This window comes from Chlorocebus sabaeus, chromosome 8 (genome assembly GCF_047675955.1).
Source record: "Chlorocebus sabaeus isolate Y175 chromosome 8, mChlSab1.0.hap1, whole genome shotgun sequence".
Lineage (NCBI taxonomy): Eukaryota > Metazoa > Chordata > Mammalia > Primates > Cercopithecidae > Chlorocebus > Chlorocebus sabaeus.
In genome coordinates, this window is record NC_132911.1 from 38037188 (window position 1) to 38063760 (window position 26573).

At 38.0% G+C, this 26573-nt stretch overlaps 1 protein-coding gene across 8 annotated transcripts in view; it reads right to left on the minus strand.

Moving 5' to 3' along the window:
• Window positions 1-26573, minus strand: part of NSD3 (nuclear receptor binding SET domain protein 3) — a 114143-nt gene that overhangs the window by 36259 nt on the left and 51311 nt on the right. For 7 of the 8 annotated variants that reach the window (XM_007962206.3, XM_007962205.3, XM_007962202.3 and 4 more), the window contains exons 5-12: window positions 25460-25614; window positions 23421-23936; window positions 20764-20890; window positions 14481-14581; window positions 12296-12341; window positions 9308-9438; window positions 8810-8938; window positions 8042-8168 (exon numbers count right to left, since the gene is read on the minus strand). In XM_007962206.3, the coding sequence (XP_007960397.2) occupies window positions 8042-8168; window positions 8810-8938; window positions 9308-9438; window positions 12296-12341; window positions 14481-14581; window positions 20764-20890; window positions 23421-23936; window positions 25460-25614 (1332 nt within the window). Of the gene's footprint in view, window positions 1-8041; window positions 8169-8809; window positions 8939-9307; window positions 9439-10188; window positions 11430-12295; window positions 12342-14480; window positions 14582-20763; window positions 20891-23420; window positions 23937-25459; window positions 25615-26573 lie in introns of those variants that run through there. The other variant, XM_007962207.3, reaches the window with a different exon arrangement.

Genomic DNA, 26573 nt, shown 5'->3' on the forward strand with positions numbered 1-26573 from the left:
TTACCAACACTGGCACAAAAACAAACAGGACATATGAATAGTTCTGTAAACTATTAAAAGAAATTGAAACTATAATTGGAAATCTTTCAACAAAAAAAATTTTAGGCCCAGATAGCTCCACTGGTGAATATGTCAGACATTCAAGGAAGAAAATAATGCCAAATACGAAAAAACTAAACAGGAAAAAAAGAAGAAACAAGTAAAAGACAAACAGATATAGGGAAACATGCAACAAAAATGACAAAAGATTATGTTTTGTCGTATAAACAGTTTACATATGGAGAAAATGCACACAACATATATAAGCAAAGATAATGGAATAAGACTTACAAACTACAAATCAATATAGAAAAAAACCACAGCAGCCTAATGTAAAAGTGAGCAGAGGATGTAAACAGGCAATTCACAGAAAGACAAACAGCCAAAAGAAAATTAAAATATGTTCATCTTCACTAGTAATCAGATAAATGATAACTGAAACCGGTTATAAAATAGAAAAAAAACAGCCAGGCGCGGTGGCTCATGCCTGTAATCGCAACACTTTGGGAGACCAAGGCGGGTGGATTACGAGGTCAGGAGATCAAGACCATCTTGGGTAACATGGTGAAACCCCGTCTCTACTAAAAATACAAAAAAATTAGCCGGGCGTGGCGGCAGGCACCTGTAGTCCCAGCTACTCGGGAGGCCGAGGCAGGAGAATGGCATGAACCCAGGAGGCAGAACTTGCAGTGAGCCAAGTCATGCCACTGCACTCCAGTCTGGGCAACAGAGTGAGACTCCATCTCAAAATAAACAAAACAAACAAACAAACAGAAAAAAACTTAAAAGAGTTTGATAATACCTATTATTTTATTTGAGACAGAGTCTTGCTCTGTCGCCCAGGCTGGAGTACAGTCATGTGATCTTGGCTCACTGCAACCTTCGCCGCCTGGGTTCAAGTGATTCTCATGCCCTAGAATCCAGAGAAATTGGGACTACAGTGATAATACTAATTATTGATAAGGGTGTAGGGGGCTGGTAGAAGTTTAAGTTGGAATGAGCTACCTTAGAAGGCAACTGGGCAATAGTCATTAAAATGAAAGTACATTCACTTTCTGCCTAGAAATTCAATTTCTCAATAACTACATTGGGGAAGACTGAGAGTAAATGTTAAAGGATGTTGCCTGAAACATTGTTTGTAATTGCAAACAACTGAAAGTAACTCAAGGGTCCTTCGACAGGGGAAGAGTTAAATAAACTATGAATATATGTATACTAGGGCACTATGCAGCAATTAAATAGAATGCATCTGTATTGACATAAAAAGAGCTCCGGCAGAACAATGGTATGATACATTTATACTACAACACACACACAGACACACACAAAGGTTTATAGGGCTACACATCAAACTGACAATGGTTGTCGGGACTGGTATTAAGTAAGGGCCTAGGATTAAGACTGATGATCAAGGGTGACATCAGCAAGAACAGTAATTATAATATTTTCAAAACAATGTGGTTATGTTTTACTTGTGTAATTAGAAATAAATTTAAAATATTAACAAATGATAAGAACACTTTTAACACCACAAAACATAAATGGATAAGACACATAAACAGATAATTCACAAAAGTCAATAAATATACAGAAAGAAATGTTTAACTTTAAGCAGAGAATTGCAAATTATAACAACAAACTTGTCAAATGTTTATTGGTCATCTGGATATCATCTTTTGAAAATGTTCAAGTCTTTTGTCCACTTATAATGCCTATTCAAAATCTGAAGGAAAAAATATAAGGAATAGTTTTGTTTTTTTACAGAAAGTTAGGTGAACTGCATTATTGTTCTTTGATTCTGGAAGTACCTAATCTTTACAAATTGGCTGAATTATAAAAGTTCTTTAAAATGAGTAGTTAAAACTGTGATGTTCACTTTTTAAATTGTCTTGCAGAAATAAAGTACAGTAAGGTGGGGTTTTGTTTTGGTCCCATTGTATATACGTAATTTCAAAGTACATTTTTTCACCACATGGTTAAGGCCAATAAAGTACATTTTACCATGTATATAAATATGAAGGTAATTATATTTTTAAAATAACTTTTAAAAGTTTTAAAAATTAAAAAAATATATTTGAAAGGTAGGAAGTTTGACTTCACACATGGGCTTAATGCATAAACTACTCTCTGTAAGAATAAAATAGGACTTCAGATGGTCACGGTGGCTCATGCCTGTAATCCCAGTGCTTTGGGAGGCCAAGGTGGGAGGATCACTTGAGCCCAGGAGTTCAAGACCAGCCTGGGCAACACGGTAAGACCCCATCTCTAAAAAAAATTTTTAAAAAATTAGCCAGGTGTAGTGGTATGTGCCTGTGGTTCTACCTACTCAGGAGGCTGAGGTGGGAGGATTGAGCCCGGTAGGTCGAGGCTGCAGTGAGCTATGATCACGCCCCTGCACTCCAGCCTGGGCAACAGAACAAGAACCTGTCTCAAGAAAACATAAAATAAGACTTCATTTATGTAATGATCAAAATAAGCCTAATATAAATGAAAATAGTTAAAACTAGTGCAAGTGTTATGCTAACAGAGAGCTGAACTATCAAACTCCTTTAAGACTTAGGTTAGAGCTCTAACATGTGAGTGCTTTCCATACTCTTCCTTTTCACTAGGAAATGGCCTTCATTAAGAATAAATCAGTGAGTAGTGAGGCACAGTGACTCACGCCTGTAATCCCAGCACTTTGGGAGGCCAAGTGGGTGCATTGCTTGAGTCTGGGAGTTCAGGACCAGCCTGGTAAAGATGGTAAAAACTCTCTACCTAAAAAACAAAAAACAAACAAAAAAAAACGTACAAAAAAATAGCTGGAGGCTGGGTACAGTGGCTAACACCTGTAATCCCAGCACTTTAGGAGGCCAAGGCAGGTGTATCACTTGAGGTCAGGAGTTCGAGGCTAGCCTGGCCAACATGGGAAAACCCTGGCTGTACTAAAAATACAAAAATTAGTCGGATGTGGTGGTGTGTGCCTGTAAGCCCAGCTACTCGGGAGGCTGAGGCACAAGAATCACTTGAACCTGGGAGGTGGAGGTTGCAGTGAGCTGAGATTGCGCCACTGCACTCCAGCCAGGGCGACACAGCGAAAATTTGTCTCAAAAATAATTAATTAATTAATTAATTAAAAAGCTAGCTGGGCATGGTGGTGCGTGCCTGTAGTCCCCATAGCTAATCGGGAGGCTGGGGTGGGAAGATCACCTGAGCCTGGGAGGTCGAGGCTGCAGGGAGCTGAGATTGCACCACTGCACTTCAGCCTGGGCAATGGGACCAAAAAAAAGAAGTCAGTCCATCAGTCCAGAGTCAAAGACCACAGGGGAAGTGGGGAAAAAAAGAGTAAGTAAAACTACCTATTACAGAACTCTTTTTGGAGCCTTATTCTATTGTACATTTTATTCAAAAGGGCAAATAAAAATGCTTTCTTTCTAGAAATCACATTCGTCTTAAATAATAGAAAGTGGTAGTTTAAGAACATATTAGGTAGGTATCTGCAATACTCCTTACATGTGAAGTGTTTATCTTTTGTAAACAAAGGAAAACTGCCTAAATGACCTAAAACAATGGTTTGAAGAATCAGAGTTCTCACTTCTAATATGTTAGAAGTGTACCAAATAGGTACCAAACTAATTTTCATGTCATAAGTAAATTAAAAGCACTTAATTTTAAAAAAATAATTGTGGTAAAATATATATAACATAAAATGTAACACTTTAACCATTTTTAAGTGTATGGTTCAGTAGCATTAAGTACATTCACATTGTTAGCACTGTCTCCAGAACATTTTCATCATCCCATACTGAAACTCCGTACCCATTAAAAGAACTCCTCATCTCACCCTCCCCCACAACCCTGGTGACTACTGTTCTAAGAATTTGACTATTCCAAGTAATTTATATAAATGGAATCATACAATATTTGTTGGCCTTTTATACCTGGCTTATTTCACTCAGCATAAAGTCCTTAAGGTTCATCCATGCTATGGCATGTATCAGAATTTCTTTTTAAGGCTGAATAATATTCCATTGTAGGTACATACTACATTTTGTTTATTCATCCATCAATGGATATTTGGATTGTTTCTACCTTTTGACTATTGTGAATAATGTTGCTAAGAATATGAAAGTACAATTATCTGTTGGAGTCCTTTTTTTTTTTTTTTGAGAGAGAGAGTCTCACTCTGGTTGCCCAGGCTGGAGTGGAGTGATGTAATTACAGTTCACTGCAGTCTTGACTTCCTGGGCTCAGGTGATTCTCTCACCTCAGCCTCCTGAGTATTTGGGACTATGGACACACGCTAGGCTAATTTTTTTTTTATTTTTTTTTAATTTTTGGTAGAGATGAGGTTTTACCATGTTACCCAGGCTGGTCTAGAACTCCTGGACTCAAACAATCCGCTCATCTTGGCCTCCCAAAATCCTTGGATTACAGGCGTGAGACACTACGCCTGGCCCCTTCTTTCAGTTCTTTTGGGTATATACCCCGAGTGAAATTGCTTGATCATTTGTTACTGTTTAATTTTTTAAGAAACCGTCATCGGGTTTTCAACAGCCACTATACCATTTTATATTCCCACCAACAATGCACAAGGGTTCCAATTTCTCCATAGTTAAGCCAACATGTTGTTTTCTTTTTTTTGATACTAGTCATTCTAATGGGTATCAAGTGGCATCTCATTGTGGCTTTGATTTGCATTTCCCTGATTACTTTTTTTTTTTTTTTTTTTTAATAGAGACAGAGTTTCACCATGTTGCCCAGGCTGGTCTCAAACTCCTGAGCTCAAAGAGATCCACCTGCTTTGGCTTCCCAATGTGCTAGGATTACAGGCACGAGCCATTGCGCCTGGCCCCCTGATTACTCATTATATTGAGCATATTTTCATGTGTATATTGGCCATCTGCAGTATCTTCTTTGGAGAACTACCTGCTCAAGATCTTTGCCCAATTTTGAATTGAGTTGTTTAGTTTTTTGTTTTTTTTTTTTGAGACGGAGTTTTGCTCTTGTTGCCCAGGCTCGAGTTCAAGGGAATGATCTCAGCTCACTGCAACCTCTGCATCCCAGGTTCAAGTGATTCTCCTGCCTCAGCCTCCCGAGTAGCTGGGATTATAGGCATGCACCACCATGCCAGGCTAATTTTGTATTTTTAGTAGAGATGGGGTTTCTCCATGTTGGTCAGGTTGGTCTTGAACTCTTGACCTCAGGTGATCTGCCCGACTTAGCCTCCCAAAGTGCTGAGATTACAGGCATGGGCCACCATGCCTGACTCGAGTTGTTTAGTTTTTTATTGCTGAGTTGAAGGCATTCTCTATATATTCTGGGTATTAATGCTTTATCAGATATGGAATTTGCAAATATTTTCTCCCATTCTATGAGTTGCCTTTACATTATGTTGATAAGACCCTTTGGTGTACAAAAGTTTTAATTTTGATGAAGTACAATTTGTCTGTTTTTCCTTTTGCTGCCTGTGCCTTTGGTGTCATATATACGAAATCACTGCCAAATCCATTGTCATGAAGCTTTTCCTCTATGCTATGTTTTCTTCCAAGAGTTTTATAGTTTTAGCTCTTACATCTTGGTCTTTGATTCATCTTGAATTAATTTTGTTTATGCTGTTGGGTAAGGGTCCAACTTCGTTCTTTTACAGGCATATATCCAACTCTTCCAGCATCATTTGTTGGAAAGACTGTCTTTTTTTCCACTGACTAGTCTTCACACCCTTATCAAAAATCTTTTGACCATATATGCAAGTGCTTATTTCTGGGCTTTCTATGCCATTGGTCTATATGTCTGTCTTTATGCCAGTATCACACTGTTTTGACTTCTGTCGCTTTGTAGTATACTTTCAAATGAGGAAATGTGAGTCCTCTGACCTTGTTCTACCCAATTTTTTTTTTTTAATAAAAAAGTTTTTTTCATTCTCACTGACAACATCCCATACTTAACTGTTTTTAAAGCAAATTTCCCTCTTAAATTTTCTAACAGATGTGTACCAAATTAAATAAACCTAGCCTCTGTTGGTAGAATTCTCCTGGATTCTAGAGTTAGGAGAGAAGCCCTAAGAGTGTTTTAATACTGAGATACATGGTCCTTCCTATCAATATCTTAAATCAGGGATTGCATACTTGATATAGTTTGGATATTTGTCCTCACGCAAATCTCCTGTTGAAATCTAATCCCCAATGCTGAAGGTGACGTCTGGTGGGAGGTGTTTGGATCATGGAGGTGGATCCCACACGGCTTGGTGCTGTCTTTGCGACAGTGAGTGAGTGCTTGTGAAATCTGGTCATTTAAAAATGTGTAGCCCTCTCCCTCAACTCTCTCTCTTGCTCCTGCTTTTGCCATTTGAAGTGCCTACTCCCACTTTGCCTTCTGCCATGATTGTAAGTTTCTTGAGGCCTTCCCAGAAGCTGAGCAGATACTGGCACTATCCTTCCTATACAGCCTGCAGAACTGTGAGCCATTTAAACCTCTTTTCTTTATAAATTACCCAATCTCGGGTATTTCTTTATAGCAATGCAGGAACTCCCTAATACAATATGTGAATGCTTAAAGGGGCCAGGCAGGATATATAAGTGACTTGAATGACTGAGTTTTAGAAAAAGGAATAATGGGGAATGTGAAGAGCCAGGATTACATGCTCCACCTATGTTCAAAAATGAAAATACATTCTGAAGGCCAAATAAAACGATGTGCAGATAATATGACCCAGGGGCTGCCAGTTGGCAAACTGTTCACAAGTTTTACTGCAGAGTCTAAATGTGATGAATAAAATATTTTATAAGGGAGAAATTTTAAGTTATATGTTCTAAGCAGCTTCCAAAGCTTACTTTATGTATGTGTGTGTGTATTTGTATGTGTGTGTATGTATGTGAATGACTGTGTATTGGGATATATGACATATGACTTGTGATGTCCATTCTATTCACCAGGGCAATAGAAGACCATGAGAAAGAAAATATAAATCTGGAGTCCAGCTGCCTGGGTTTAAATCCCAGAGTCATCATGGGCTATCTTTGTGACTTTGGGGAAGCTACTAAACTCTCTAATCCTCAGTTTCTCCTTCTGTATAATGGAAATCATAATAGTACCTATCTCATCATGGATCAAATGAAATAGCAGGAGAAAATGCTTAGTACTTGTAGCACCTAACACTTAGTAAGTCAGTGTTCAGTTTAAAAAAAAAAAAATTACTAACTTTTTGTCCGAAAGATTTTAGGAGGCATACAATCAAATAAGAAAAGATAAAATAAGTATCTGTAAGAATCAAAATAAAAGGAAAAGGAGTAGAAAAATAACAAAGAGTCAGCATATCATGTATACTTGCTATCCAGTTGGCTTTAGTTCCTCATAGCTAAAACAAAGCAAAACAAAACAAAAAACACGTCAACATGGTTCCTAGAAGCATGTCCCTCTCATCTCCAGTTATTTTTTATTTGCCATGTTGTTACAGATTAAACAACTACGACTTGCTTTCCACGATATTAACCAGAATTACAGCTACAGAGAGAAGAAATATAAACTAGCATATTTATTTCTCTACAAATTATTTTGGTAGGTAGTAGTCTATGTATAGTGAGATAAGAAATAAATGGTGAATCCCAAGTTTAAAAAATGATTTCCAGTAGCTCCAAATTTCCACTAAAAATATAATCACTGTGGTTATGCACTGATACTTATTCCAGTCTCTTAAAGAACTTTAAACCAATTTATTGAGCCCCCAAAATCTCAAACCCATCTGAAAAATAACTCAATTAAATACTTTGTATAACTCTTTAGATAAAACACAAATTCATCTTGGTACTTTGATAGATTTTATGGTAGAAGGCACCAGTAGGAGGAAATTTAACTACTTTTTAAATCTTGAAGCCAAATCTTAATTTGTTGAAATACCTTTGGGAAGAGAGGAGGAGGGCTAATAAAAGTGATGGGAACAAGATGTCCTAGGAGAGGTTGCCAGTGCACATTCCTGGCACAATCCCATTCATCTTTTCATGACTATCAAAATAAGTCATCTTACCGGTTTTACATTCCATGCAGACGAACTTGCTATCAGGGAGTGATGTCAATCCCAGGCACTCCAGGTGAAAGTGTTTGCAGCACTCTCCCTCACAAGGAATCAGAGAGTCACCAGAGTTTTCACAAATCTGTAATATGGCAAAAAGCAGTGGTTCTCAAACTTTGGCAAACATCAGGACCACAAGGGCGGCTTGTTAAACACAAATTACTGGGTCCCTCACCCACAGATTGTGATTCAGTAGGTCTGGTGGGGGCCCCAAGAATGTGCATTTCTAATACATATCCAGAAGATGCTGATGTTGTTTGTCCTTGGCCTTCACTTTGAAAACCAGAGAACTAGACAATTACAGTATTTCCAGATCCAATATGGTATAAAGTTTAAGGTCATACTTAATCTTTTAGGATTCCTTCTTTGGGATCTGCATATTTAACTTTTCTTCACAGGGCAAAGCAGTATTTTTCAAGAACAGTAAAAATACATTGAGAAAGTTATTACTTTAAAATTTTGAATTTAAGAAAGTTTTTTCAATCAGTCATCTGCCATTTACTTCCAATTAATAATAGTATATCACACTAAAGATTGGCATGTGGGTAAGTATTCCAACTCAGAAAGGGAAAAAAAGAACCAGAAAGAGGTTTTAGATCTATAGCTTTAAAGTAATATCATAATAATTTAGAAACATATTACCCTCTTCAACAGGAGTTAAGTCTATTACTGGCAGAATATAATAGCAATTATTTCAAGCCATAACACCAGTTACCTGCCTACCTGACATACAGTGTCCTTCTTACTCATTCCAGTGCCTCTTCTCGACAAACTTGAATCCATGGACTGCACATCAGAAACGTCTGCATCTGCAGTAGCTGAAGGGCTATCTACTTGCTTTCCAAAGCCTACCTACATAGAAAACATAGCATTTTTAAGAAAAACAAAACAAAAATTCCCTCAAAGATAAGATGCTATGAAAATCCTAGTAAGACTTGCTCAAACATTAGATCTTGACACAACCACCTCTTTCTTCCTTCCTTTCTTTCCAAAATCCACAGATATCATAGGTCTGCTGTTTTGGGAAAAACTGTAGTTAAAATTACAAACAAACTATAGTTTTGTTATATAACATGAGAGCAAAAGAATTAAGAAGCTCAAAATAACCATAGTGATTTTGTCTATGAGTATTTAAAAAATGTCCCAATTTCCCCAAATAAATAAGGCAAAAGCATTATGTTCAAGAAAGAGCACTTTGTCTAGACCTTTGCACATATTTACCTGCAGGTCACTCAGTCCTCTAGAATCGGAGTCAGACGTGTCTCTGTATGCTGAACTAGTCATTTCTACATCAGTTGAGGCGCGACTCCTTTTCTTTAGAGGTTTACAGGAATCTGAAATCTCGCTGGCACCTTAATACAACACACTGAAATTAATCCTAAAATAGTACTTAAGGTTTGTTTTAATTTTTTTTTGTGTGGGAGAATATTTTCTTTTCCCAAACTCATCTTTAGTGTGGAAAAAGCACAGCTCTCTTTGTAACACTGAAGTAATGAGTCAAAACTTCAGAACTTCTGACCTTCCTGGTAGTGACTGATTAATTTACAACCGCTCTATCAAAACATTTAATTCAGTTCTCCTCTCTAAAGCTATTTTCAGTCAACAGAGCCCACGTTCCAACCTAAAAATCAATTCTATCAAAATTGCAGGATAGCTGATGGATTTGGAGCAATTCAAAGAACCATTCAATTTGGAGGGGGAAGACATAAAACCCAACACACTGTGTAGCTTACAAATATGGTTGCAGAGACATCTCCATCTTGTTTTTATTAGGGATGTGACAAATCTTTGATTTGTATTCGATTCGTACACGGATAGTGCCATTTTCCCCTGAATTTTGCAATTCAGTTGATTATTGCCCCCCAATAAAATTTGGATGTTCTTAATTGTTCATCTGAGACTTCCTTGGTGAAGTGGCATTTATTGTGACCATTAACAAGCGCTGCAGCACATCTACATATGTCATGCCATTTAGGAGGCACATTGCTGAGGGTTGTAAATGGACAGTGTTCAAGTGCAGCCAAATCACGTAGAGCTGGATGGGAAGGCCTCTATGTGGAATTTGTGCGGGAAGAAATAAATAGGAAAAAAAAGGCAGAGAATAGTGTGGAATTTTTTTTTTAAAACTGTGTGTAATACAAATCCAGCCAAAACAATAGTGCAAAAAGTTACAAAGCAACAATCTCTTGGGCTAATGCAGTATAGGCTATACAGAAACAGCCACGATGAAATGTGCAGATCAGGCACGGTGAATACCAAGGAACCAAGGAGACGGTTAATATTTCAACCCACAGTTTGTGTTTTGGATTTTTTTCCCCCAAAATTTCCATACAACAAACAGACATCTAGATCAGCCCAGCAAGCTATGGTGGAAGTGTGCAGTCCAGAAGAGCCCATGGAGAAACAAGTCTCCTGAGGCCATGAAGATCCGCAACAGGCTGAGTGAGAGTAGCACTTGGAACATAGCCACGTTCTGTGGTGGAGGAGGTGGGCCTCGTTAGACTGCTCAGATTACTGGAACCTCGTTATCACATCCCATTCTACAAGTTTTTCACTGAATGTTTCCTGACATCTATAAATGAGGGTGCCTGCCCATGTTAATGCTGATTAAAAAACACAAGTACACAAATCTATCTCCTTCATTGCTGGTGTATGGACCCAGAACACCACCACAAAATATTTCCTTGGCCTAAAAGATCACTGGATTAACAAGGAGTTTTAACAGAGGAACAGGAGTGCTGTACTGAGAGGCTTTCGAAGGGAAACACAGGTACCGCCATTTCCGATGAGTTTCTGAAAATGCTAGAAAAATGACAGACTGCCAAAGACAGCTGTCATGCTGTTCTCCATGATAACGGCACTAATATTAAAAAAAAATAAGAACTTTTAATGATTGTAATGTATACAGTTTGGGCTGTTTGGCAAAACCCTGCAGATGTGCATTAATGATGCTTTATTTAAAAACAAAAAACCAAAAACAGTCCATGTTGAAATTGATCAGTGTAAGTTAAATGGTGGTTTTTAGGCTGGACCCATGATTTAAGCTGTACCCATCCAGCTCCAACCGAAAAAAAAAATCATCTGACTGTAAAAGCAATTGTTCAGAGTCTTGAAGAAGAAACCAGGCAGGAAAATGCCAATAATGATGATTGGCGAAATCAAAATCGAAAACAAAGAAACTGTTTATCGAGCCGCCGACAAAGAAATCTTGCATGGAGACTACAAGTCTGGAGTTTCTGGGATGAAATTGTACAGGAATCTCAGTCCACAGTTTCCTCAATCGCTGCGGAGACGGAGCTGTCACTGAATCTGACAGAGCCCTGCACTCCCCGGTCCGCCGACCCTGTGGAATGGTGGAAACACAACGCAATCAGGCCTCCTAATCTCGCAGCGATCGCGATGTCTTTTCTTGGAGCTCCGCCAAGCAGTGTTCCCTCCGAGAGGCTGTTCAGTTCTGCTGAGGATCTCCACGGAGACCATCGCTGCAGACTTCTCCCCGAGAATGCAGAGAGGCTGTTGTTTTATTTTATTTTTAAATAATGCAATTTGCCCAGAGTAAACTACAGGTATTAAATACAGTTTGATCTCACCAAAAACGCACGAATCATGCTATGGAGTTTGTACTGTAGTCAAATTGCACACAGAAAATACAGATATAAGTTTAAGCTTTCTTAAACTTTGTGCATATCTCAAATAGATTCGCATAAGGTCATCTAATAGTGGCCATAAATATGCTATGAATCATTTTAATTTACAAAAAGATTTTACAGCACTGTAAAAATAAATGTGGCAAGATTTTTTTCAATCAGCTTGTCTTGTCTGATTTGTCATAGTCCATGTTTGACAAACATGAATAGCTACTATTCGGTATTCAGTCGAATACCAAAAAAAGTGGATTCGTCACATCCCTAGTTTATAAGCCAGTGAAACCCCAGAATCTTATGGAGAAAGGCTGGAAACAGTATCAAGTCTACGTGGTGTTCTCCAATTTACCAAAACAAGTAAGACTTTTCACGTGGAGGTACAGAATAAGATCAACTCTAAAAGTCACACACACACACAAACACCGGGGAATACTGCAATTTCACACTGAAGAGCAACAACAATGATTTACAGAGACAGACAAAAATACATGGAGTACAAATAAGTAATTCTTAAAAATTGGTTTTAATCAAGGAAATGCAAAGCAACATTATAATACTAACTCACCTTTCTGTAATCCAGTCTTCACTGTAGCCTGAGGAACTGTTTCAACCTGTTTGGACAGAAAAATACAGCATTAACAAAGAATTTTTTTCCCTTTTAATTATTAACAGAGGGAAAAGATACTTTTCATCAATCTAAGTAATGATGAGTGATTAATGTATCTGAAATCTGAACTCAGTCCCATCTTCTGGGTAAAGTTCTCTGTCTCAAGATCAGGGAGGGTTTAAATCCTAGCTGCCTGTGCTGAATATCAAGTGACAACACACAGCCACATGCTCTCTAGCAAAGACTTTTCCCACCATTCCCTTGGTATATGAAGAGAACAAGAATACTTTCCTCAGTGTCTGGAAGGCAGGAGAGGGGTTGTTTCTGCAACCGGCCCCAATGTTGCTAAAAACCCCTCCCGCCCCAAAGACGTTAGGATAAATTTTTACTTACTATGATACTCAGGTTAATGTAACTCACGCCACTTTAAGACCCTTCCGCGCCTGCACTCACAGCTAAGTTGCTGGGAATCAGGACCCTCTCTGTAGAGAGTGCTACAGGGCTCCATACAGCTGGAAGCTCAATACTTTTGCTGCTAGTACAAACTTAAGAAAATAAGTTTGTGATATTGCAAAAGCACTTTCTTGAGTGTCTTATGAACAGTGTCTTGATCCTACATTAGGAGAGCGAGATCAGAAGTTATTCTGCCAATGTATATGTAAAACACGTGGTAATTTGAGGATTGAACCATTGGAATTAGAGAAAGGAGGCTGTTTGGAGGAGTTCCTGTTTAAGCTATAAATTGAATTTCATGTTTCTTTAAGATGTGGTGAAATATGAATGTTGAAACACATTTTGTAAATATTTAAGGATTGTTCTAAGCTTTTTAAAAAAATTTTTATTTTTTTTACAACAGGTAAAAAAACATACAACAGAAACACTTTTATAAGATACAATTAGTAATACAAATATAAAATCTTCTAAACAATCACTGGTATTGTTCTACTACTAACTATAACACAGTGGCATTAACAATTTGTCCCACTCTTTGTACTCATTCTGCTTATTAGTTTTAAACTGACTGGTCACAGACTGAATTTGGGAACCAGCTGGCAAAATCACAACTTCATTCTGGAAATGAATACTATAGATTTTCAAGAGCTTAGAAAGATTTTTTGGAATATAGTTTCCTAAGTATGCAATATGAAAGTTAATATGATAAATGAATGACAAATTAGTATTCTATTTAAATTTTAGTTAAATATTCTGGAAAAACAGTTTCACTTGCTTGGTGATACCACAGAGCACCCACAAAGTTAGCTTTTAAATTTGGAAGTTTAAAATGATGAAGGAAATATTTTAAATAGAAAAGCTCACATTCTTCCATATTAAATGGTTTAAAAAATATAAAACTTATTGGAACTAATTCTATTCAGAATTTGTTTTGTTTACTAGCAGGTGTTTAGGCTGTAAGAATGGATATCCTTTCACTAAAAAAATTAAGAAAAAATCTGATTGTGAGTTTAAAGAAGAATGGCTTCTAAAATTTTCTTTGAAAAGGTCATTTAAATGAATCTTACTACATTGATTACACTGGTTTAATACACTTCAGTCAAAATGCAATCCCCCATACACACCTTTTTTAACCTAAATATTATTTATCTGACAACCTGATACCAGGCGAATATTCCACTGGGAAAATAACATTCCAAAAAATCTGCGATATTAACAGAAAAACCAGATCATCTATGATTATCTGTTTCTTAAATATAAGAATATAAATTAAATTGATTTGTTTAAAAATAAAAAAAATACATACCAGCAGCTTAAACCAAAAATCAAAATTTGGAAAAAAAAAAAAAGGAACTCAATGATGGTTCCAAATAAAAATCATAAAAACATGAAATCATTTTGCTGATAATAGAAACTTCTAAATAAATGTAAAGGAGTTTTTTAAGAGTCTTGCACCACTGGCTTCCCATCTCCTGAAGCTTGTTTTCTGTGAAAATGCTTGAAGCAGAATCACAGGAATGGCTGTATTAAAATTGAGCACTGGAACCCACCGGGGACAGGGACAGAAGTGTAAGATAGTCCAGAAAGGAAACTCAGTGTGGGGGAAAGTTTCTCTTTCTTTTAAGACAGGAATGTAAGCCACAACATTTACAAATACAATGTTTTAACTCTCTACATGTAGGAAGCCAACCTGCTCCTTTTTGATCTTCTTCTTTGGCACAACCTCAGTGGATTTCTCTGATTCAGAACGAGTTCTAATTGATCTTCTCTGTTGCTTCTTTTCTACTGAGCCTAAGAAATGATTTAAACACACAAACAAAAACTCATTTAAGGATACCTTGACATCCATGTAATTAAGATATGACCAAATTATTTGCTTTTCTTACCCATTATTTTTGGAATTTTAATTAAAGTCATTAAAATCTGCTAAATACTCAGGAGCATATAAATTATTTAACAGATCAAATTGTGAAGGCTGATGAGCTGAGACTGGGATTCACAAAGGGTCCTAAATTATACAAATAAAGGGGGATTGGTTTTTTAAAAATTAAAAAGTCAAACTAAAACAGCAGAGACATTGTTTAATTTTAAAAGCACATAAACATCTTTAGGTAAATATAATTAGGGAATGAAGGGACCGAAGGATGCATAAAAATAACTTTATTACCCACTTGGCATTAGAAATTATTGGCTCAAAATTCAATCAGTGCTACACATGCTGCATTTTAACAAAGGAGTTTAATTAATTCTATATGTAAAATGGTTAACGGTGCTTGTTGCACTTATATAAGTTTTGCTATTGTTATTAATAACAAAAGCAGGAAAAGCAGGAAAGGCACAAAAATGTGACCAAAACCTAATCATTAATTTGACTATCAAGGGATCTGTTATATTTTGGAAATAATTAGTCATCGAAAACTAGTTGAAACAAATTATCAAGCTTTTTCATGTTAAATGGTAAAACAAACTATGAAGATTTTTAGGCTAGGCGCGGTGGCTCATGCTTGTAATCCCAGCACTTTCGGAGGCCGAGGCGGGCGGATCATGAGGTCAGGAGATCGAGACCATCCTGGCTAACACGGTGAAACCCCGTCTCTACTAAAAATACAAAAAAAAAATGAGCCAGGCGTGGTGGCGGGCGCCTGTAGTCCCAGCTACTCGGGAGGCTGGGGCAGGAGAATGGCATGAACCCGGGAAGTGGAGCTTGCAGTGAGCCGAGATCACGCCACTGCACTCCAGCCTGGGTGACAAAGCGAGACACCGTCTCAAAAAAAAAAAAAAAAAAAGATTTTTAAAGAGTACAATTCTTTAAAAGCAAATTGAAGAAAACTCACATGGACCCCATTTTTGGAAAGGATAAAACTGAAATTGAAGAACACAACTTGAAATAACACTAAGTCAGGAATGATTTCATTCTGTAAGCCTGAGGAGGAATGATACCTGCAATGCAGCTGTTCTCCATGTTTTCAGTGCCTGGACCACCTACATATTCCTTCCTAAATCATAGTCACTTCTGGCTTGCCATAGGAAGAAGCCACTAAGACCTATAAAATCAGATAGAAGCTCTATCTATAAAGCCTTTCATATAACCTTTATATTTTCTGCTTTCATTACTCTTGGCTATGTATAAATGACTTCCCTCACTTTAGTTCAAAGCCAAAATGAGGGATGCAACTACTTTGTTTTTGGGAAAGAGTGGGTAGTTTGATAATAATATATTGTTTTGGAGCTGTGGTTAATTGATTTACAGTAATCACAAATAAAGGTGTTGGCTCCTTTCTTTACTCTCACTCTTCTCCTTACACTGACAAAAATGTTTACTAAGACAACAGATATGCTATCCTCCCAGACCAACCTGAGGATCCCAGAGATCCATACTTTAGTGTAAGTGTCAATATTCTAATACTACTAGGGAGGGCAAAAATGAAAATGGAATTGCTTAAAAACAGAAAAGGCTGGGTGCAGTGACTCACGCCTGTAATCCCAGCACTTTGGGAGGCCGAGGCGGGCAGATCATGAGGTCAGGAGATCGAGACCATCCTGACTAACACGGTGAAACCCTGTCTCTACTAAAAATACAAAAAATTAGCCAGGCGTGGTGGCGGTTGCCTATAATCCCAGCTACTCGGAAGGCTGAGGCAGGAGAATGGCGTGAACCCAGGGGCGGAGCTTGCGGTGAGATGAGATCGCACCACTGCACTCCAGCCTGGGCGACAGAGTGAGACTCCGCCTCAAAAAAAAAAAAAAAAAATCTTTACTTGTGTTGAGGGTAATATAATCACATCATGAAGAGCAGAAGATATTTGATTTACTGTCTTAGAGAGGATAAAGCAACATGATTTCTTAAAATGATTCTGAAAGTTACCCAAAGAACATATAAATTTAAAACCATTGAAGAGTATTATATTCATGTTCTAAGAAAGAGGAGGTGAGCATTTCTGGGTTTGGAAAATAGCTTTGAAATCTAGTGTGAATACAAGTACAATTCTTCAAATGACAAAAATGTGACAGTGCCAAACATTTTATATATCCCTGAAATTTACTAAGAAAAGGCTCAACAATTTCCTTAAGCAGTTAACACTAGCTGAGATGATGCAATTGGTTTATGAAGGGTGAACAAGTCTCTATTTTGACTTTTCAACTACTGAAGTTATTTTCACAAAAAGCAAAATGGTCACTTAAAAATACAAAGTATGCTTATCAACCATGGCTGCTAACCAAACTTCAGCCAAGCTCAAAGCTTTAGAGCACCAGTCCCTAAATTCAGTTTTCTTTTCTTTTTCTTTTTTTTGAGACGGAGTCTCTCCCTGTCACCTAGGCTGGAGTACAATGACACAGTCTCAGCTCACTGCAACCTCCGCCTCCAGGGATCAAGCGCTTCTTCTGCCTCAGCCTCCTGAATAGCTGGGATTACAGGCGCGCACCACCATGCCCAGCTATTTTTTTTTTTTTTTTTTTGGTACCTTTGTAGAGATGAGGTTTCACCATGTTGGCCAGGCTGGTCTCGAACTCCTGACCTCATGATCCGCCCGCCTCAGCCTCCCAAAGTGCTGGGATTACAGGTGTGAGCCACCATGCTCGGCCCAAAATTAAGTTTTCAATCTTAATTTACAACCTAAATTCTATGTGCCTGCTTAAGCAAAAAGCAATACTGCCTTTTTCCAGATACAAAGAAGTATAACCTTCCACCTAGAAAAAAAGGAAATATTCATAGCAGAAATTACATCTTACAATGAAAAGACTACATAAAAAGCAAATGTTCAGGCCGGGCACAGCGACTCATGCCTGTAATCCCAACACTTCAGGAGGGCAAGACAGGAGGATTGTTTGAGCCCAGGAGTTTGAGATCAGCCTGGGGAACAAGGTGAGACCCCCATCTCTACAAAAAATAAAAATAAAATAAATTAGCCAAGCATGGTGGCAGGCACCAGTAGTCTTAGCTACTTCAGGAGGCTGAGGTAGGAGGATCACTGGAACCCAGGAGTTTAAGGTTACAGTGAGCTATGATCACACCACTGTACTCCAACTTGGGTGCAAGATCCGGTGTCAAAAAAAAAAAAAAAAAAAAGTTCAGTAACTGAGAGGAAGAAGAAAAACAAGCTCCATCTAAAATAAAACCATATTTGAGTTAAGATCAATCTAATATAGGAAGAATTTACTTTCTCCTTAGGAAACTGATTTCAAATAAAGATCCTCCTATTCCAGATATCCCATTTAAATTCAGACAAATTACTAATCATTTAGTGTAAAGAGGTAAAAAAACTGACATACCTAATTATGGAAAGTGGAGGCCAAAAGATTCTTTTAATATTCAAAGAAGGGAATATTCTCAATTATGGCTAATGTGAAATCTTCTAAGTCCATCTACCCATTCCTTTGACATTGTAAGTTCATCTTTTTATAAAGTATTTTGAAATGACACAATTTGCAAATGTAGTACTAGACTTTGCTATTCACTCCCTCCTTTCTTTAACTCAACTTTCCTTCCCAATTCCATTTTTAAAAAGGCTGTTTAAAATGCCCCATCCAACATGTGCCCCATCTCCACTGGCATTACCTCTCCCTGTCCTGCAGCTTCCATTATTTTCTTTTTATGAAAAGCTATCCCAAGTACTTTTGTGAACAATGATTGTTTTTACTTTGCTATTTTAATAATTAGAATTTTATTTAAATTTCCCTTACAAAAATATTTACACTTTATGCCACTCAATCACAGGTTTGCTAAGTTACTATTGATTCAAGATTACCACTTCAGGTCTTAAGACTTTGATCCATCCAGAAAATTACTTGGTCACTGTGATACTGTGATATGATAAGAAATATATATTTGATCACTACCCCTGGTTCCTGGCACAGAGCTCCTAATCCCTTGGAATTTGCTGCATAATACAAGTGTTTTTTGTTCTAAAGAGGCAACTCTTGGTGGGTTCCTAGTTGGGGTCTGGTCACTAGAAAAACCAAGCTATGATTAGATGCTTTCTTTAAGTTCCACTCCCCATCTTCTGCGAAGGGGAGTGGGGCCGAAGACTGAGTTAATTGATCATGCCTACATGATAAAGCCTCCATAAAAATCCCTGAGCTACAGGGTTTGGAGAAATTCCAGGTTGCTGAACACACAAAGGTACCTGTAGGGTGGCATGGCCAGAGAGGGCATGAAGCTCTACAGCCCTTTCCATATACCTTGCCCTGTGCATCTCTTCCATCTGGCTGTTCATCTGTATCCTTTGCCATATTCTTTAACATGAACCAGTAAATGTAAGGAAAGGGCTTGTCTGAATTCTGTGAGCTGCTCTAGCAAATGACTAAACTCAAGGAGGGGGTCATGAGAACCTCCAATTTATAGCTGGTCAGTCAGAAGTTCTGAAGCCCCAGACTTGCAACTGACATCTGAAGTCAGGGCAGTCTTAGAGAGTTGAGCCCTTACCCTGAGGGATTGGACTCTAACACCAGGGAAACAGTGTGAGAATCAAATTGAATCATAGGACACCCAGCTGGTCAGTGTGGGGAAACTAACAAACAAACTCATATATGGGTCTATAAGTATGTTCAGAAAATAGTTTATCTTTTTTTTTTTCTACTATAGTCGCTTCTTAGACTCAAAACAAATTTTTAAAGAACAAAATGAAATGAATTCCTTTCTCCTAAACTAAGATTCCAAATGAACAAGCTAGTTAATACTTAACTCTTTTCTTGATGGCTATATGAAGCAAGCAGTATTACATAAATACTACTGATGTAATACTGTTACATAAACCAAACCCACCAGACATTCAATTAAAATTCTAAAATCCTTAGTAAGTCTAAAAAAAAATTATGTTGGCTTGGTGCAATGGCTCAGGCCTATAATCCCAGCACACTGGGAGGCCGAGGCGGGTAGAATGCTTGAGTCCAGGAGTTCAAGACCAGCCTGGGCAACATGGCAACAAATACAAAAACTTAGCAAGGTATGGTGATGCACGCCTGTGGTCCCAGCTACCTGGGAGGCTGAGGTGAAAGGATCACCTGAGCCTGGGAGGTTGAGGCTGCAGTGAGCCATGATCGTACCATTGTACTCCACTCTGTATGACAGAGTGAGACCCTGTCTCACACACACGCACACACAAAAAAAAGGCCAGATGCGGTGGCTCATGCCTATAATCCCAGCACTTTGGGAGGCCAAGGCAGGCGGATCAGAAGGTCAGGAGTTGGAGACTAGCCTGGCCAACATGGTGAAACCCTGTCTCTACTAAAAATACAAAAAGTAGCTAGGTGTGTTGGCGTTCCCCAGTAATCCCAGCTACTCAGGAGGCTGAGGCAGGAGAATCGCTTGAACCTAGGAGGCGGAGGTTGCAGTGAACCAAGATTGAGCCACTGCACTCCAGCCTGGGTAGCAGAGTGAGACTCTGTCTCAAAAAAAAAAAAAAGTTAAACATTCCAAAGGCACAATCTTACTGAATACAGCTTCTCCTTTAAACAAGAATAATATGGCTTGATTTTCAATTCATGGTATCTGCTAATCAGAAAATAGGTTACATTAGGACAATTAGGCTCTAGGCCCCTCAGCTACTAGTATCTAGCACACCTAGGAATAATGACAAGAGCTTTGGCATCTGCCAGTTTGTTTCCAACAGGGGTAAAGGAGGAAATGGTATGTGTGTGCTAATGGAGCAGGAAAAGTAAGCTGTTATTATGCAAAGAGAGATAATCAATGGTGTATTTACTCTGATAGATATAGATTTTTATAGCTATATACTTTTAATTATAGAATCACATTATTTTAATTCTTGTACAAAAAATAACTTGCTATGAATAAAGTTCTCTAGCCTCTAACCCATTCTTTCCTATTAAAGTAACTGCTTTTATAATTTGATTTTTAAATATAATTTACTTTTGATAACTAAGAGTTTCTTAGGAACACAGCTACCATATTATAGCAGAACAGAACAAGGATTTCTCAAAATGGACCTCTATATATACTCTTCACTCATACCAACCTGCAGAACCAGATGTTGCTTCAGGAGATGATATACTCTGCGTTGGCTTTTCACTTCTCTGGTTTGGTGTAGAAATTATAAGCCTGTCTTGCCCCCTGACACTTATTTCTGTTTTGTTACCAATTCCCTTTAAAATAAGGCAAAAGAAAAAACAACAAAACAGGTGATTACCAGGCAAGTGGCATCATGGGCTTATAAAGATGGCTTTAAATGATCATAATTTACTTAAATTTTATATGGTCTTTGATTGCAATTAAGCTATCTTAGCCTTTATCAGAACAATTTGATTAAGTGATCAAGACACTTTTTTTTAATTAAAAAAAATTTTTTTTTTTGAAATGAAGTCTCCCTCTGTCGCCTAGACTAGAGTGCAGTGGTGTGATCTTGGCTCACTGCAACCTCCACCACCTGGGTTCAAGTGATTCTCCTGCCTCAGTCTCCCCGAGTAGCTGGGACTACAGGTGCGTGCCACCATGCCCTGCTAATTTTTTTTGTATTTTTAGTAGAGATGAGGTTTCACCATGTTGGCCAGGCTGGTCTCGAACTCTTGACCTCAGGTATCTGCCTGCCTCGGCCTCCCAAAGTGCTGGGATTACAGGCGTGAGCCACCGCAACTGGCCAAAAAAGAATTTTTTTAAGATGGAGTCTGACTCCGTCACCTGGGCTGGAGTGCAGTGTCGAGATCTTGGCTCACTGCAACCTCTGCCTCCCAGGTTCAAGTAATTCTCCTGCCTCAGCCTCTCAAGTAGCTGGGACTACAGGCACGTGCTACCATGCCCAGCTAATTCCAAGATACATTTTTAAATGCACAATAAGATCACATGAGGTAGAATATTTGTCTAAGTCCAGGTGATAAATGTCACCAAAAAATATACCTGTATCACTCAATTTTCTATCAAAACAAAGTATTTTCTGGTCTTTATACATATCACAGTAAGAGAACTCTAGTCATTTTCATTTGGTAACGTGCTCTATTACACAGAGAACAATGCCAATATGTCTTAAGAGACAAGAATATCCCTAAATACAGAAATATGTCACTCATGGAAATATCCCTAAATACAGAAATATGTCACATATGTGACCCAATAAGTAATCTGAAGCAGAAAGAAGGCAGGTATAATTAACTTAGGTGTCATTTTAGGTATTTTTAATGCGATGGAATAGAAGTAAAGAAGTGATTTATAAATACATATGTATTTTTTTGGCCAGGCACCGTGACACCTGCCTGTAATCTCAACACTTTGGGAGATTGAGGCAGGAGAACAGCTTGAGGCCAGGAGTTCAAGACCAGCCTGGGCACCATAGTGAGACCCTATCTCTACAAAAAATCATTAAAAGGTCCAGCACAGTGGCTCATGGCTGTAATCTCAGTGCTTTGGGAGGCCAAGGCAGAAGATCCCTTGGGGCTGCAGTGAGCTACGATCGACCACTGCACTCCAGCCTGGGTCACAGAGCGAGATCTCATCTTTTAAAATGGAAAAAAATAAACAAATATATACATGCATGTATTTTTAGAGCCTTCATTTTGAAAAGATCAGTTTCATCTTGAATTTCCTTTAAATAGCATTCTTTGGGGTGGTGGTGACAAAGTTTGACTTGTACATTCAGAAGCAGTAAAACTAGCTCCAAGAATAAAGCCAATTTGTACTCAAAAAAGATGCAACATACTCATTTGCCATTTGAAAGATGAAAAATATACATTTGCTATCAAGAGAACCAAGTAGGGACTGCAATTCAAGTTCTTCCAGGTGGCTTGGCCTTAACTGAAGTCAGTTGAACCTATGGGCAGTCCAGGTTAAAAGAGCACCCTTAACATTTCTCTAGGAAGATGCATTACTAATTAAGCATACCTGTGTTTAACTAATTAATCTGCATATGACTATATTAGGAAAAAATAAGCATAGAATTCTTTAATACACATGAATGAAATGCAACTAAATCAAAATCACAAACTCAACACAGTGGTATGGGATGGGATGGTAGTGAAGAGGTATATGGAATAAATACCACCAATATTATGGAAGAGTTTTAAAGTCTTCAAGCTAAAGTATAAGTGCCCTAAATGGAGGCCCAGGACAAACTGATGAAGGCACACAGTTTGCAGAGGCTGTTTTTACCCCATTACCCAAGTTACTGCCACAGCTAATTGTTAAAGAACGAACACAGTTCTGGGATTTCTCTGAAAGGCAGTTAGATATCCCAAGCCAATAAGAATCTAACAAAATTGCTGGTGGAACCAAACAGGTCAGCAGGTACAATTATTACAGTGGCTTTTATAACAATGGTTAATTCATATAATTGATAAAAATGATTTTAATAAGCAGCACATTTTGCAACTAAGAAAAGCTAACTACACAAACTAGAAACAGGCAAAGTGCCCAGTTTTTTCCATGACTTTAGGGAACTAAGCTCAATTTTGGCTGCACAGCTCAAGACTAATCTACTACAGATGGGAATATCACAAAAGGGGGAAAAAAGAAGAAAAACATAGACTTTTTCCTGTCTTTTTTGCCCACAGAGTACAATGACTGTATGTTTCAAATTCAGTGGGTAGAAAGGGTATTTAAATTATGCCAAGGTCATTGTTTTAAATGCCAAGGTTGACCACTTTTAAAATACCATCCCCCAAAAAACTCCATGAAAAAAGGAGGTACCTTTGTTGAATAAACAAATTGATCGATAAATTTCCCATCCCCTGTAGCATTCTGAAGAGCAAACACTTGTTCAATTTTCACAACTGGAGACATGTTACACTTCTGCAAATCCAGGCTCCCTTTGTGCATCGTAATGGAAGCTGGTAAGGATTTCCTTGCTGCCGCAGTTTTCCAGGCTATTTTAACAGGAGGTGGCTCTTCCTCTTCCGCACTTGTGTGCCGCCTCTGGCTGTGTCTCCGAATTTCAGTACTTGAGAGTGAGGAGGCCACCTCCCCTGCACTGGTCTGTTCTGGCTGAGTATTCAGCACAGATCTTGGTCGTCGGGTTTTTTTAACTTCGGTTTTGGAGGCAACATTCTTTTTTGCTTGGGATAAAGCCTCTTCAGGCTGTTTATCAATATAGATAAAAGTATACTGTTCTATCCTTTCTTCTCGAGTCATTTTCAATGCTTTCTCTGCATGGGCAATACCAATATCCCACTGAGCACGTTCTCTCTGAGGTCGGGGTTTCCGAATCTTTAAAAAAGATAGAGATTATCAGACATGCTTTACTCTAATAGGTACATTAAAATTGACATGTATTTCCCATGTGATCCTATTATCTTTTCAGGTCTACATAAATATCTTCAGTTCTTTGGTCAAACAAGTGGAATATTCTATCTCCATAATTCTGATAAATAGATATTAGATAACATGAGGATCGCCTCTCTTTTATATCCTTCCTTTGCTGATCACTCTGCTGGACAAGGCCCCCAAGAGGGAGACATCCTTCTCCTTTCATATACATAAAAAGCTAGTGATAATGAGGGAAAAGAGAACAATGATGACAGAAATGACTATTATCATTAAAAATGATACCCTGAAACTCCCAATTCTCTCCCATATCTAGGGCAGAGGGCAAGTCAGGGGTGCTACAGAGATCACAACAAATGATGGCAGAGTTTGAACCACAATGCATGCAGGGACAGAATGAAGTGAAAGGACAGAGCCCCAAGGAACAAATGAAAGTTAATAAGACAAAGGAGAACAGGCATGGATGAGAAAAAAGGTAGACCTGGAATTATAGTTTCCATAGGTCTCTAGATCCAGGGTTGATCAGAAGACTTCGGATTGGCAAGAGGGGTAAAAATACTTTGAATAAAGATGTGTGAGATGGCCAAAGCAATTAGGAATTATCCAGGTGGCTAGACTGATGTAGCCAGAAATTAGTTAATAAAACTATGAGATAGTGTATGTCAAATACTGATCTATAAATCTGTAAAATGTAAGTCTCATAAAATTAATCAAAATTCTGTGATAAAATTTAGTTTTTCAAGTGTAAAAAATGACAAATTTCTGAATTGTAAGAGACCCACACTAAAATTAGTTGAGTTTAAAATCTTAACCAGATTACCAAGAGTTCATGTCAAAATTCTAAAATCTCCACCACCACATCAAATATATTTCCTGATTCCATCACTTGTGTGATCTCGGTTGAACCAGTTACATAAGCTTTCTGTGCCTCAATTTCTTCATCTGTAAAAACGGGAATAATAGTATCTACCTCATATAGGTTGTTATGAATAATAAGTGAGTTAATATATGTAAAATGCTTAAAACCATACCTATTTCACAATAGGCACTCACTAAATATTTTTAAAACTTTACTTTCATAAAACAATTTTGTTAAATAAGAATGAAAAGAAATTATGGAAACATGCTGAAATAGAAAAAAGAGTAAAAATCCCTGGCAAAATCCACATTTCACTGGTATCTGGTATATCTTATGCACATTAATGAAACTCACAATAGAATCTAGTATTGTATTAAGCAAGTAGCTAAAGGTTTTAATAGTACTATACGTTGTTTATATGACATATAAAAACTCATTGGTGTACTTACAAACTTACTAGTAATTTGCCATTATGATTAAAACTGAGCTGAAAGGGGTTTAAAAAAAGGATTCTAATAATTGTCTGAATTCAAGTATGAAAAATTCTTCTAAGTTATTAAGCTCTTTAAAAACCATACTAGGTAAATAATATTAACATGTTAGTTACCTTTTGTTTCTCAGAGTGATTGCTGGCTTGTTTGGTTGCCTCAGCCAGTAATTCTTCATACTGTTTATGACCTTTATACTCCCGTACCCGTTTTTCATGAACCCATGCCCTTTCTGGCTGGTTGCTAAAAAACTGGACATGATATTCTCGGGCACCTGTAAGTAAAAATTCTTATTAACCATTTCAGAACATAAGCATTCACATCTACTTTGCCAAAAATGGGAATCTAACCCAGCTTCCTCAGTATTACTCCCACTAAAACTTGTATGTTTAGATTGTCCAAAGATACATTCTAATACCCACCAGTTACAGAACTAATAGCTACTGTAAAAATCACCACAAATAACTGATTGCACCACTGCACTCCAGCCTAGGTGACAGAGCAAGACTCTGTCTCAAAAAAAAAAAAAAAAAAAAAAATTCTTCTCATTAACTTAACAAAATAGTCATTTTTCATAAAAATAAAATTAATGATAGTAAGTAAGGGGTTCTTGTTTTTAGAGACATGGTCTCACTCTGTGGCCCAGGCTGGACTGCAGTGGTATGATCCTAGCTCACTGCAGCCTCAAACTCCTGGGCTCAGGCAATCCTGTGCCTTAGCCTCTTGAGCAGGTAAGACTACAAGCATATGTCACCATGCTCAGTTAATTAATAAATTTTTTTGTTGCTTTTTTTTGGCAGAGATGGGAGTCTTAATATGTGGCTTAGGCTGGTTTCAATTGCTTGGCCTGAAGTGATCCTCCTGCCTTAGCCTCCCAAAGTGCTGAGATTACAGGCATGAGCCACTGGCCCCAGCCTATAATAGGTTCTTATTTTTATTTTTATTTTTTTTTTATTTTTTTATTTATTTTTTTTTTTGAGACGGAGTCTCGCTCTGTCGCCCAGGCTGGAGCGCAGTGGCGCAATCTCGGCTCACTGCAAGCTCCGCCTCCCGGGTTCACGCCATTCTCCTGCCTCAGCCTCCCGAGTAGCTGGGACTACAGGCGCCCGCCACTGCGCCCGGCTAATTTTTTTCTATTTTTTAGTAGAGACGGGGTTTCACCATGGTCTCGATCTCCTGACCTTGTGATCCGCCCGCCTCGGCCTCCCAAAGTGCTGGGATTACAGGCGTGAG